The sequence below is a fragment of the Oryza glaberrima genome, chromosome 3, assembly GCF_000147395.1.
Source record: "Oryza glaberrima chromosome 3, OglaRS2, whole genome shotgun sequence".
NCBI lineage: Eukaryota > Viridiplantae > Streptophyta > Magnoliopsida > Poales > Poaceae > Oryza > Oryza glaberrima.
In genome coordinates, this window is record NC_068328.1 from 6806090 (window position 1) to 6820298 (window position 14209).

The 14209-nt window shown below is 45.8% G+C and overlaps 2 protein-coding genes across 2 annotated transcripts; both read left to right on the forward strand.

Moving 5' to 3' along the window:
• The first annotated feature begins 8624 nt into the window (after positions 1 to 8624).
• LOC127765574 (glutamate decarboxylase 1-like) lies at positions 8625 to 11551 on the forward strand. Its single transcript, XM_052290499.1, has 5 exons — positions 8625 to 8875; positions 8990 to 9194; positions 9848 to 10263; positions 10350 to 10656; positions 10747 to 11551. Exons 1-5 carry the CDS (start codon positions 8790 to 8792, stop codon positions 11209 to 11211), a joined length of 1479 nt encoding a protein of 492 aa, XP_052146459.1. The 5' UTR covers positions 8625 to 8789; the 3' UTR covers positions 11212 to 11551.
• A 322-nt stretch (positions 11552 to 11873) lies between these two features.
• Positions 11874 to 12885, forward strand: LOC127768594 (transcription factor MYB1-like). Its single transcript, XM_052294202.1, has one exon. It carries the CDS (start codon positions 11910 to 11912, stop codon positions 12636 to 12638), a length of 729 nt encoding a protein of 242 aa, XP_052150162.1. The 5' UTR covers positions 11874 to 11909; the 3' UTR covers positions 12639 to 12885.
• The last annotated feature ends 1324 nt before the right edge of the window (positions 12886 to 14209 follow it).

Consider the following 14209-nt stretch of genomic DNA (forward strand, 5'->3'; position numbering starts at 1 on the left):
ACTGACCAAAACATGCACAAGCCGGGGCAGCGGAGACAAGTACACGTGGTCGACTGGTGGTAGCTCGCACCTCCCCCGGTTTTGGCCTTCTGGTTCTACTAGCCTTCTAGGCGTCCAGTAGCCGCGTCCCTTCCTTTTTCCTTTGCCTTTGCGGCTTTGCCTCTGATCCCAAGTCCCGACGACAGTGTAGCGTACGTAGACGCAGCGCGATTTCTCAGCGCGGACGGCCGGACGGGTGGTGTGGTGTTTGGGGGGATTTTCACAAAGAACGGCTGAAATTTTCTGCATGCCATGTACGATCGATGCCTGCTTTTGCTACCCGCTGCACAGGCTGCCTGCCCTACCAACCTACCAGCGCTTTGACAGTTTGTAATGGGAAAGTACAGTTAATTAGTAACGTGCATGGACTGCTTGAATCTTTCTGCTACGTCTTTGCCCCGGTCCGAGCGGAGGTCACCAGGTACGTATCGATGTTAGCTTTTTATACGTCTTTGCTCCGTATTGTGTGGAGTCATGACCGTAGAAATGTCAAGTTTTGATCTCATGCAAGCTAGTCAACACGATCTAAGCCGGAAATTTACCTTTTGTTGTCTGCTCAAACGGTAAGGCCTGATTGCCAGGGAAATTAATTTGACGCAACGAAAATCCGGCAAAATCCATGTGTTTCATTTGAGTTTATTGATATTTTAGAAAGAGTTTTTCTTTACCATTCTTGAGACCTCTTTCTACCTACTACCTATGTTCCAAAATAAATGTATTCCTAGGATTTAAAATATGTTCCAAAATAGTTACCATTTTAGAATACTAATTATCCCACCAATCACATTCTCATTCAAATTTCTTCCTATTTTACCCTCAACCATCCTCCAACTCTCATCTATACACCGTTTGATGAGGGACACCATAATCATTCTTTTTAAATCTTAATATATGCTAAATAATCTAGAGTTACAATTATTTTAAAATAAAGGTAGTACTTAGGAGTACATTACCTAATGATTTGTCTAGGTTGGTGCCTCATAACACTATGTACATGCTAAACGGTGTGTTTTTTTTAAATATCTCTAAAAAAAGGTTTTAAAAATCATATCAATATATTATTCTTGTTTAAAATAATTAAGTAATCACGTGTTAATGGTTCATCTTATTTTATATATCTTCTTAATATTTTTATTTCCTTTAATGCCTAACCATTGAAAAAGGTATTAAAAAGATATATGGGTAAGTAATTTCTGGTTTCAAATAACTCCCCCCTCGTCCCAACTAGCCCGTGAGATCCAAGCTCGTTTGGCAATTTCCATTGGGTGGCCATTCCTCCTTAGGTTGAGTTCGTTTCCTTTCTTTCCCAGCCTATCTCTATTGTTTTCCGCCATTCCCCCTTAGAGCAAGTTTAATAGTATAGCTCACTACTAGCTCCAATTCATCTATAGTTAATGTAATAGCCAATTCATACAATAGTTGCTTACTATACTATTAATACATGGTCCCACCTATCATACACACATTACATCTTGTAGTCTGTGCTGCAGCTGGCTACATATCTGTAACCTGCTGCTATTCTCTCTTTCCCTTTATCTCTTTAAAATATGTTTATAGCTGGCTTATAGCCTGCTATTGTACCTGCTCTATTAGGCTAAGTTTGTTTTTTTCCTTTCCCAACACATCTCTATCGTTGTCGGTGATATTGGCCTGGGGGTATCACGTCTAGAGGGAGGAGGCCGCCCCCAAACTCGCGTGGCTCCCCCCGAGGGGGGTCGAGGCCGGGGTGTTGCGACGGCTGCCCCCTCCCAACTTGGGGTTGAGCCCGGGGTGTTGCGGCGGCTGCCCCCTCCCAGCTTGAGGTCGGGCCGCCCCCAAGTCCACGTGGCTCCCCCCAAGGGGGGTCGAGCCCGGGGTGTTGCGGCGGCTGCCCCCTCCCAGCTTGGGGTCGAGCTGCCCCGACCCCCTCTACGTATCAGCCCACATGTACAACGTTAGGTGGGTGTTAGGCGCGCCATACCGCATTTAATGCGGCGTGCTGCGCATCTGACCGATCTGTGACCGGTTGAATGACTGATGGGACGGCGACTGTGTACCCCCGCCCTGTCAGTGTGTCAGGCGGCGAGCGGCGTGCTCCGTCCCGTCCCATCATAATGATGAGGGGCTTCACAGCCTCTTACCCGGTCGGAGCTAGTTCAACCACTCTGAACTGACCCGGGTTCCCGTTTCTAGTGTGAACGAGAACCCGGAAGTCCTCATCCATTAAATGGCAAATGACAAGGGGGCCCTGCATGATTTGATGGGCCCCGCGCAGCAACCGACGTGCAGATAGCTTCCGGGCTAAGGCTCAAGACATGTAATTAATATAGAGAATATTTTCCCTTCTCCCTAGGTAGGACTCGGAGCACATGTGGTATCCCCTTAGAGTATAAAAGGAGGACCATGTCTAGCGAGGAGGGGGGATCGGACTGAGGATCCCTGAGCCAAAGCTTGTCTAATCCTAGCTTGCATACCAGGGATTCAGGGACTTTCTAAGCACAGAAGAATTATACACACAGGAGTAGGGTATTATGCTTCATAGCGGCCCGAACATGTATAAACCTCTTTTGTCTCATCGTCTTGGAGGAGCCTCCGAGATCAAGATCACACACAGTTTCGCTCACCAAATCCTCGAATCTCACCCGCTGCCCCCCGGCCGAACTCACGAAAGGGAGGGTCTCACGATCTCCCGCTAGAGAGGGTCACCCCTCAACAATCGTTTTCCGTGCACACGCTTTTCAAACTGCTAGATGATATGTTTTTTAAAAAAAATCTATACGAAAGTTGTTTTTAAAAACATAGTAATTTATTTTTTTAAAAAAAATTAGCTAATACTTAATTAATCATGCGCTAAGCATCGCTTCGTTTTGCGTGCTGGGATTGAAGGTTCCCAACCTCACTCACGTGCATGACCCCCTCCCCCCTGAACTCTGGGTTTGTTCGGAATGGAGGGATTACACAGGATTTTTGTAATATTGGCAAATCCTTTGGATTTGACACTGTTCATGCATTCGGTTCATAAGAATCATGTGTAGGAATTTTGTAGGAATACTATAGCAACCCTGTAAAAACGTAGGAATTTCATAGGATTCTGAACATCCACTCACATCTCTTTTTTTTTCATTAGCTACCACAGGGTACATGCTAATCACGTTGGATTGACTAGATGGAAACTAATATTTTATTGTTTAATTATACTATAATATATGAGATCAATATTAATTGGAAAATTCCTACGGTTTATATATTCCTGTATTCCGAATGCTTCTTACCATCAAATTTCTTCGTTTTTCAATCCTACATCTTACATAAGCAATCCTATATTATTCCTGTGTTTTTTTTATTCCTATATTTTTCCTATTATGTGATCCGAACAAGCCCTCACAGGTGACTTCAACCTCTTGGGCAACCCGGCCTTCCCCACAAGTTTGCTAGCTAGCGACCATCGTCTCCTGTTAGATGAGCACGAAGCACATTGAATGAGCATAGGATGCAGTTTTTGTTCTTGCCTTATCCCTGTTGATGGATTGATTAGATTTTGTTCAGTACCTGATTGTAAGGGACTATAAAATCCAGCATATATGGTTAGGAAGAAAGAGATCACAATAGAAAAGCATGCTCAGCCCCATATTCAATGGCGGAGCAATTATCAGTTTATATGGTCAGGCAACCGCTTGATCTTCGCCACAATAATAAACATTATTAAAAAAAACAATCGGCCACCAAAAACGTTATTCGTGAAGTGAGCTTGACGGCATTGTTGGCTCCAACATTGCCTATAGAGCACCGATATGGATAACGGTTCGAACTTATCAAACACCAAAACACAGTCACATACACGAGTACACTACACTGATCGTATAAGAATGTGAGTGGACATCGATATCAATCAAATTTACTGACTTAAAAGCCTTTCTAGAGGGCATACAAGTTGAAACCTAATGTGCTAACACCCACGCCAGGCACAAAGCCAGCTTCCACTACCACCGAACGTGGCGTGAAACAAAACCTGCATTGAGTTTTTGCGGCTATTCTACGGGCTAGCACTCTGTTTCGCGTCATAAAGATCGATAAACTATAAATAAAACCAAGGAGCAAGGCAAGAGCTTTTCTGCACGAAATGGCCATCCCCGCGAATTCTCCGAAACAAAAAGAAATGGCCAACCCCACCCCCCCCCCCCCCCCCCCCCCTCACCACACGCTTCTTCCGATGAAATGGAATGACGAACGGCGCCTTTCGCAGAGACATCAGTGCTCGCATGTGCGGTACAGCGTCACGTCCCCGCTCTCTAGAAATAAATCGTCTGCCGAGAAACGCAAAGGGCGGGCAGGGCAGGGCAGGGCAGTGCAGCGCAGCCGCGAGTCGGTGGGCAGCCGGGGTGTGGGTGGGGTGGTGTGGCCGTGTGGGGAGCCACGCGCGGAAGAAAACAAAAGCAATTAAGCGACGCTGGTTTTTCGTTCTTGGACGGCAGGTAAGCCCGTGGGCCGGCTGCGCACGCGGGATTCCCCCGCGGCCCGCAGGGAGGCGCGACCAGGGGACGGCGGTTTCGACTTCGCGCCGGCAGAGGGGGCGCTGGGTGTTGGGAGTGGACGACGCGGTCTCTCTCTCTCGCTCGCGCGTCGGCGTCGGTCTTTCCCAGCGCGCGCGAAACCGCCCGCGCGCCGCGTGCGGCCTGACTCGGACGCCACGAGGCCCGCGCCGCGGTGGTGGTGGGTTCGGCGCAGCAGCCGGTTCGGCGCCTTGGCGGTAACAGGCCGGTGGTGGTTTGGGGCTTTGGGCATCTCGCCTAGCGATGCACATATTCCTTGGCTTAAACCCCACGATTTGGGCTACTGACTAATCGCGTGTTGTATTTCCTTGCCTTTTGCACTTTGTTTTTTGCAATTCGTTTGCTTCCGTGGGAGAAGACTTTGCCCCTTCGTCCTGCGTGTACAGTCTATATATTAATACAGAGGGTGTTTGTAGTCAGACACCCGGACTATGTCAATTCCCACGGCGTGCGAGCCTGCGTCATTTGATAACTGAGTTCGTGTAATTAACCCGGAAAGCTATCGAATTCTACGGCTCTCCTCTAACATGCATGAACTTCAAAGTTTAGTTTATTTCTACGGTTATTAATGACTTAAAAAGCTTTGTCCACTACTTAAAGAAAACAACATAAATCATTTTCTTACGTGCCAAATTAAACGGCACCTCCACCCTAAGGTGAGTCCTCCTTACCGTATTCTTTGGGTCTTCCTCCCTTGTACTAGTTCACTAGTTGTAGTGAGGTGCCTTCAGCTCACTTGTATCGGTTTGCTCTTTCCCAACAAGTGCACTTTCACCTCCCGCAACCTATAGCTATTAAATTATTGAGCAATGCTACACGTACTAAATTTTTCTTACTAAACTTTTACTAACAATCATCTCAACCGTTTGATTTAAATAGATGGAAGTTAAAAAAAATCTAGATGCACGCGTAGCATGACACATCAGTGTTAGTAAGAATCTAGTAAGAAAAAGTTAGTATAGCCTTTTCCTAAATTATTTTACCCTTGTTTTTCTCTTTTCCTTTTACTAGAATAATGTATATTTTTAAAGTCTCTAATAAAAGTTAGTCCTATTGTTTAATATATCATAAAACGATGAAAAATTTCATAATAGAGTATCCGATTAACTTTTTTTTAGGTCCTACTTATGTGAAAATGAAAATGTGAAGTCTTCTCTCACTTTTGACGAGTAACACATGATAGTTTGGGGTGGGGGTGATAGCATTGATATATACTATCCCCTAGCCTAGAACAGGGGCAGATCTACAGTATTAAGGTCGACACCGACGACTTTCGGCAAAATATATAATAAAACTGTTTATCTATATGTTATAACAACATGACCTAAGGATAATTAGCATGCTATGACACCGATAGTCACGTTTTGACACCAACAAATCTATTTTCTAGATCTGCCACTGCCTAGAACCCTTCCCTTCTCTTTTCCTACTTTTTTTTCTGTCCAAACTCCAAACCCTCAAATGAATTATAATTTTGATGTCAGGGTGAATATGGCATATGTCTTGACGAAGGTTGAATGGTAAGTGGTCAAAATTTTCGTCCTTTTCAACCCCCTTTCAAGAATTTACAGCTAAGATTCTCTTACGTTCAAGACATGTAACAATGTTAGGTTATTATCTGAAAAACGTAACAATGTTAGGTCTCCCTGTATCAACAAATTAACAAAAATTAGCGTTAGTGGACGAAAGTATACAGGTCTTATTTCTTTGTAAGAAAAATATGCAAGAACTCTACTGGGTTTCATCAAGAGTAGGAGTACTTTTTGGGCAGCTTGCTGACGTCATGAGTTTCTCAGCTGCCGTTCTCTGTCACGAGTCACGACCACCTCAGATCAAATGTCAAAAGGGGCGAGTGACGTATTTGATACAAGATGAACGAATGGAACCTGAAAAAAGCAGTTAAATATAAGTACAATATATGTCGAACGTGTGTCGATCTTACATAAGACTAACCATTTTGCTTTTCGTTGGGAAAATGATTTAAAACTCTCGAGGGAATGCTTTCTTTTCATGTCATTTATGTAGTCGTATTTTTTTTAAAAAAATAGATTAATATGTGGTATATCACTACATAAATATATAAGATCAAATATGATATCTACAAGTTAAAAAAAAACTCTAGTTAGTTTACATATATTGACAGTTAAATTTGTTTGCTTTGTAAACTTGTAGAAATCATAGACATATCATATATCAATCTACCCTTTTTTTAACTTTTGAGTAAAGTGAATTGTTGGTCCCTAAACTTGTTCACCTGTATAATTTAGGTTCTCTAACTCTCGAAAATGTATTTTTCGAATTCCTGGACAAGTGTTTCATTCTGATTCCAAATTGCCTCGACCCCTCTATAAAATGAGGGCCTGTTTAGTTGGTGAAATGAGAATTTTTTGTGTCACATCGGACGTTTGACCGGATATCGGAAGGGGTTTTCGGGCACGAATGAAAAAACTAATTTCATAACTCACCTGGAAACCGCGAGACGGATCTTTTGAGCCTAATTAATCCGTCATTAGCACATGTGGGTTACTGTAGCACTTATGGCTAATCATGGACTAATTAGACTCAAAAGATTCATCTCGCGATTTACATGTAAACTGTGCAGTTAGTTTTTCTTTTTATCTATATTTAATGCTCCATACATATGTTTAAAGATTCGATGTGATGTTTTTGGGAAAAGTTTTGTGGGAACTAAACAGCCCCTGAGTCAATGCCTCATGTGGCATGTCAGGTGAACAACACATAGGATCTCGGATGGGTCATGACCGAAATAACACACTTTAACAAGTTTAGGATCTAAAAATGTATTTTGAGAGTTAGAATACTTATATGACACGGGAGACCGGCAGTGCACTTTACTCTTAATTTTGTATAAGTATTTAAATAAGAGTATAAGAGGACAAAAATCATTTTTATTTCTGGTGTATATAATATTTCGTCTTATCTCTTACTAGCTGGTACAAGTAACCAGTACTCCCTCTGGTAAAACAAAAATACATCATTTGATTTTCTTTCAATCATACTAGAATTTTGATCAACAATAAATTTCAAAATACTTTAAGTCTAAATCATAAAAAATGATATATGTAGCTTTGTCTTGATAAAAATACTACCTCCATCTTAAAAGAAGTACACTTTTATCCATGAATTTAAACTTTATTTTGGCACCAAAGTAGTACGCTAATAATCCATAAACTAATTAAACTTTTTGTAACTAATATGGGTAGACCAGTACTTAGCCACTTCTTTATATTTTGTCCGAAAATTGCTAGAGTGACAAGTAATACGAAACGGATGGAGGGGTTGTGATTAAAGTATCATCATTGTGACCTAAAACTGTATGCGTATATTTTGGTTACAGATCAACGATGCTTTTATTTATTTGACCATTTATGGTCAGAATAGACTTTCATAAATTTATCTTAATAAATAATCACGGTCCAATTCACACCAGAACGACCTAAAAATATCTTCATATTATTTGATCAGAGGAGCATGTGTTTTACAGATCAACAGTTCCTTTGTTTATTTGACTATTCATGGTCAGATTTTTCTTTTTGGTTTTAAGAAGACTGTGCACCGTCTCTCTCTCTCTCTCTCTCTCTCTCTCTCTCTCTCTCTCTCTCTCACGAGTACTGAGTACTGACAGGTTAGTTTGTTTCCCTATTCATTGGACAATTACGCAGTTACACACCAGTGCCCATTTTTTGACCAACTAGTGAAAACGGAACCAAATCAAAAGTGTCCATTTACCGAATCAAGTAACGACAGCACACGGCGATTTGTCTGCGCGACGAAGGCTCGCGGCCTCGCGCCTGGCAGCTCGCTCGCTCGCTCGCTCAGTCGACCGTCGCTGCTTGACTTTTCCCCCTTTTCAAAGTCGCTTCCTCTAGACCCAGCGAGAGCGGGCAATGACGGAGCGGCCACTGCTTCCGTCCGTCCCTCTCTCCTTCCGTCCCTTTCGGCGTTTGTTGTGCTCCGTCTCCGCCGCGTCACTATTTTTTGCGGTATAAAACCCGGCGCTGCCCCCTGCCTCCAACCACACCAAAACAACTCGCATCCGTTTCGTTCAAGTCCCCCCCGAAAAGAGCTTAGTAGAAGCGCGCCACAAAGCCTTCTCGACCTGGCTCTCCTCTAGCCACCTCTGCTTCTTCTTCTTCTTCGTCTGATCGCCACCGAGGCTAAAGCCACCAGGAGGAGCAGGTTGATAGCTCGGCAGGCAAGATGGTGCTCTCCAAGGCCGTCTCCGAGAGTGACATGTCCGTGCACTCCACCTTCGCCTCCCGCTACGTCCGCGCCTCCCTCCCAAGGTACGTGCTCTCGATCTGCTCTCTCTCTCTGTTCTTGCTGTTCTTGGCCCAATGCAGAGCTTCTTCCAATATTTCATGGCTGACTCGATGGGATTGATCGATTGGTGTTATTAGGTACCGGATGCCGGAGAACTCGATCCCGAAGGAGGCGGCGTACCAGATCATCAACGACGAGCTGATGCTGGACGGCAACCCGCGGCTGAACCTGGCGTCGTTCGTCACCACGTGGATGGAGCCCGAGTGCGACAAGCTCATCATGGCCGCCATCAACAAGAACTACGTCGACATGGACGAGTACCCCGTCACCACCGAGCTCCAGGTACAGCACCCTGCAGGCATCTCTGCTTCGTTGAATTTTCTCCTATCACCTCGCGTTTTCTCGCCGCCGCGCGCGGCTCGAATGCACACTGGAAATCCCCGGATTTTTGGTCGATAAAACCGGCTTGGCCAGTTGGCCTGGCCTGGCAGATTGGTGATAAGAATCTCAGGCTAGAAACTTTATTTCCGAGTTTATCATTTGCGTCATTCACGGGAGGCAGAATGGGGGAAGAACATGGCACAGTTTCCGAGATGATCACCAATTCGCATTAGAAAAAAATATATAGGAAGTCCAATAAATAGAGTAAGGGGATGGGAAGAATGATCACCATATCTCTTCATTTTTCGCATTAAAATATGGAAGGTGCATGAATGAAGGGAAATGGGAAAGAATAATGCTTGGTTTGGTCAAAACAGGGCAAGAGACCAAAGTTCCATCTACTGAAACGGCGTGGACAACAGTCAAAACCTGGAACACAGAAAACACCACTGCAACTTTCCCCTTTTTGTGAATGAGACACATTATTAGTCCTTTTTTCAGCCAGACATGCTTTGGGCCAGATGATGTCCTAGCATGAACTGTACAACATTTTTTTTGGGCCGGGCCGTTCTACAGCTAATTAACGAACGCTTTCGATGTGTGACGCTGTGCAGAACCGGTGCGTGAACATGATCGCGCACCTGTTCCACGCGCCGCTCGGGGAGGACGAGACGGCGGTGGGCGTGGGCACGGTGGGTTCGTCGGAGGCCATCATGCTGGCCGGGCTGGCCTTCAAGCGGCGGTGGCAGAACAAGCGCAAGGCCGAGGGGAAGCCGTTCGACAAGCCCAACATCATCACCGGCGCCAACGTGCAGGTGTGCTGGGAGAAGTTCGCCCGCTACTTCGAGGTGGAGCTCAAGGAGGTGAAGCTCCGCGACGGCTACTACGTCATGGACCCCGAGAAGGCCGTCGACATGGTCGACGAGAACACCATCTGCGTCGCCGCCATCCTCGGCTCCACCCTCAACGGCGAGTTCGAGGACGTCAAGCTGCTCAACGACCTCCTCGACAAGAAGAACAAGGAGACTGGGTAACTAAAATTACTATTTCTACTACACTAAATTATCTATCTATGAAAGTGAGATTAATCGATGTCGTTGCGGCCGTGGTGTGCAGGTGGGAGACGCCGATCCACGTGGACGCGGCGAGCGGCGGGTTCATCGCGCCGTTCCTGTACCCGGAGCTGGAGTGGGACTTCCGGCTGCCGTGGGTGAAGAGCATCAACGTGAGCGGTCACAAGTACGGGCTCGTCTACGCCGGCATCGGCTGGTGCATCTGGCGCAACAAGGAGGACCTGCCCGAGGAGCTCATCTTCCACATCAACTACCTCGGCGCCGACCAGCCAACCTTCACCCTCAACTTCTCCAAGGGCTCCAGCCAGGTCATCGCCCAGTACTACCAGCTCATCCGCCACGGCTTCGAGGTATAATCAATGGAACACAATTAACTCTCTTGATCAGATGAATTTTTTTTAGCTGATCTGACACACCCATCGATCCGATGTTATTTGCAGGGGTACAGGAACATCATGGAGAACTGCCACGAGAACGCGATGGTGCTGAAGGAAGGGCTGGTGAAGACGGGGAGGTTCGACATCGTGTCCAAGGACGAAGGGGTGCCGCTGGTGGCGTTCTCGCTCAAGGACCGGAGCCGGCACGACGAGTTCGAGATCTCCGACATGCTGCGCCGCTTCGGCTGGATCGTGCCGGCGTACACCATGCCGCCCGACGCCCAGCACGTCACGGTGCTCCGCGTGGTCATCCGGGAGGAGTTCAGCCGCACCCTCGCCGAGCGCCTCGTCCTCGACATCGAGAAGGTGATGTACCAGCTCGACGCGCTCCCCTCCAGGCTCATGCCCCCCGTGCCGCCGGCGCCGCTGCTGGTGGTCGCCAAGAAGTCGGAGCTCGAGACGCAGCGGTCGGTGACGGAGGCGTGGAAGAAGTTCGTGCTCGCCAAGAGGACCAACGGCGTCTGCTAGTCTCAATTAGCGACAGCGCCACGGCCTACAAATCCACAAATCAAGACGCTGCTGATTGATATGATTAATTACATTCATGGTGTGAGCTACCATTACTGTATTTTTTTTTTACCGTGCTAATTTGAGTGGAGCCTTCGATTTTAGGTCCAAGGTACTAGTAGAGTTCATAACCAAAAGCCATGCTCTTGCTTTTGTTTCTCCTTCTGATAATCTGTGCAGCTGCGCTGCAGCCTGCACTCATCTCCCGAGAGTTGTAAGTTGAAACTGTACGATTTTGATGTTCCCTGTTCTAGTGTAAGTGCCAATTATTGAGTGGTATGGAAAATATTTCTTCAAGAAACCAATCAGAGCGTAATTTCCGTGCTTGATGTTGTGCTTGCTTCTTGCCGTTATATGTTCCCCGTAGTACCCTCTCTACCTGCACTTGCCTTAAACTTTTTTCTCAACCTTATCAGTAGTAGTAGTTATTTTCCCCTGATTTGCCTTAACAGTAGGAGTAGTACTAATAGTATCAAGTAGTTTGTTCTAAAGAGGACTTCTAAAAATGTAAATTGGGCCCAATTGAGCCCGACTCGGACTCGACGCAACGGCGATAGCCCTATAAAAGCAACGGTTAGCCGCAACGCTCAGCCATCGAACGACTCATTGATCAAAGAGGAGAGAAAAGGAAACGACTCGTTGATCAAGAAACTGACTCGATGGCGTTGGAGGGAGCCGCGGGCGGCGGCGGCGTCGGCGGCGGTGGCGGACCACCGGGGCAGGAGGCGGGGAAGAAGGTGGGGTGGAGCAAGGAGGAGGACAAGCTGCTGCGGGAGCTGGTGCGGAAGCAAGGCGGGAAGGACTGGGGCGTCATCGCCACCGCGTTCCCCGGCCGCACCGACAAGTCGTGCCGCCTCCGGTGGAGGCAGCACCTGGACCCCAGCGTCGACGTCGCGCTGCCCTTCTCCGCCGGCGAGGACAGGAAGATCGTGGAGCTGCACCGCGTCCACGGCAACCGCTGGGCCACCATCGCGGCCTTCCTCCCCGGCCGCAGCGACAACGCCATCAAGAACCGCTGGAACACCCACCTCCGCAAGCGCCACGCCCAGGACGTGCAGCAGCGCCCGTCAGGTGGCCTCGCCCTCGGCCTCGGCGGCGGTGGCGGCGCTGGGCAGGCTGCGGGCGGGAAGCTGACGCCGGTGTGCCTCCAATTGTTCCCTCCGACGCAGGCACCGCCGATCGGGGAGAACTTACCGGGGCCGGCAAGAAGCGCTGTGCCGGAGCTCCTCAAGCTCTTCCCCCTGGCTCCCGGTGATCTCAAGGACAATGCGAGCGCGGCGGCGGCGATGGATGTGGGTAACGAGGCCGTCCGCGCGCTCCCCGAGTTGAGGCTTTCCCCGGCGGCGGTGGTGTTCGACGCAATGCCGCTGCAGGCTATCCGGATGTAGATTCTTGCCTCGTCTTCAATTTTTTCTTGTTTCTTCTACTTTGTTGTTTCTGAGATGAACAGCTCTTCAATCAACGCAGGGTATTTCCTAGAGGAACTTAGTTTTGATCGAAGAGCTGTAGATTTTGATCTTCTTGGTTTCTTGCAACAATCTTGCTAGTTAGTGGTGATCAAGAAGCCGTCTTGTGATTCTAGTTCTTGTTAGTAGTAGTCAAAAAATTGAGGTATCACCTTCCTGTAATTACTTGATTGCAATAGTAATCAAGGTCTGACCATCCTGTAATTACGTGATGTCGATGAATCTTTTGTTGTGGTATTCAGTTCGAAACTTGCAATTGGTTTCATCAATGTCTGGTCTAGATTACGCTGACAGAATGACAGTATCAATCTTCAGCCGTGCTTGTGTGGGACTTTAAAACATCCTGGTATGGGTCTGGGCCAGTTCTTAAGAATTTGTTTGATGGATCAATCTGCATCCCTCCAGTCCACTTGTTGTTTCTTCCTGTCCTGTGTTGGTAATGTGATCTGGAACGACTGCCCGCCGTGGCAGTTAACTGTAAAGATGTTATCTCGTTGATGTTGTTTGTCTTTCGTTACAGACGGACTCTGCTTCTCCTGAACAGTCAGACTCTGTTTTCTCTTGCCTGTACATATTCAGTTACATTTACATTTTGGAGATGGTTTGAGTTCAGCCAACAACGGCCAAGGAGTTCGACCTGAAGGCAAACAATCTTAAAGTGATTTTTGAGTAAAAAAGTTCGACTTTTTAAAAGAATGATTCTTTTTTTTGAATGCCTAAAAGAATGATTCTAAGTAGTTTTTATATATATAAAAAAAATTCTTCCTAGCAATTATGGGATAGAGTTGTAAACGAAAATGACAAAGAAAACCCTACAATCAAATTCTAAAGCACTGATAAATCGAAACTCCTAGTGGGCGGGCGATCGTTCCCCTCTCCTCCACCACTTAGTTTTCTTTTTTGGCACCGTATTACTTTTCTGTTTTAGTAAATTTATGCACCTATAGTTTACACATCTAAAGTTTAGAGATCCAAAGTTTATAAATCAAAAGTTTATATATCCAATTTAAATTTGAATTTGAATTCAAATATTTTTTATATATAGTATTTCTATACATCTAAAGTTTATACACCTAAAAATTATAGACTCAAAGTTCATAAGTCAAAAGTTTATATACCTGATTCAAATTTGAATTTGACTTATATCTAATTCAAATTTAAATTTGAATTCAAATATTTTTTAATATATTATTTCTATACATCTAAAGTTTATACACCTAAAGTTTATAGACCTAAAGTTTATAGGTCAAAAGTTTACATACCAATTCAAATTTGAATTTGAATTTGAATTCAAATATTTTTTTATTTATAGTATTTCTATATATAAATTTTTCTAACTCTTGTTTTTTCTTATTTTTTAAAAAATTTATGGTATAGTAGGAAGGTAAGAAGGGGAGGAGGAAGGGGGAGAGGAGTGTGTCAAGGGGAGGATGGGGATCGATCACTTCGCGGCTTCGCCCGTTAGCATGCCCCCTGATAAATTGTGTTTAAGA

What these genes read in the sequence shown, in the direction of transcription:
- LOC127768594 (XM_052294202.1), top strand. Translation starts at nt 11,910, where the DNA reads ATGGCGTTGGAGGGAGCCGCGGGCGGCGGCGGCGTCGGCGGCGGTGGC.
- LOC127765574 (XM_052290499.1), top strand. Translation starts at nt 8,790, where the DNA reads ATGGTGCTCTCCAAGGCCGTCTCCGAGAGTGACATGTCCGTGCACTCC. An exon ending in GTCCGCGCCTCCCTCCCAAG is followed by an intron (nt 8,876 to 8,989) that starts GTACGTGCTCTC and finishes TGGTGTTATTAG; the next exon opens with GTACCGGATGCCGGAGAACT. An exon ending in TCATCCGCCACGGCTTCGAG is followed by an intron (nt 10,657 to 10,746) that starts GTATAATCAATG and finishes TGTTATTTGCAG; the next exon opens with GGGTACAGGAACATCATGGA.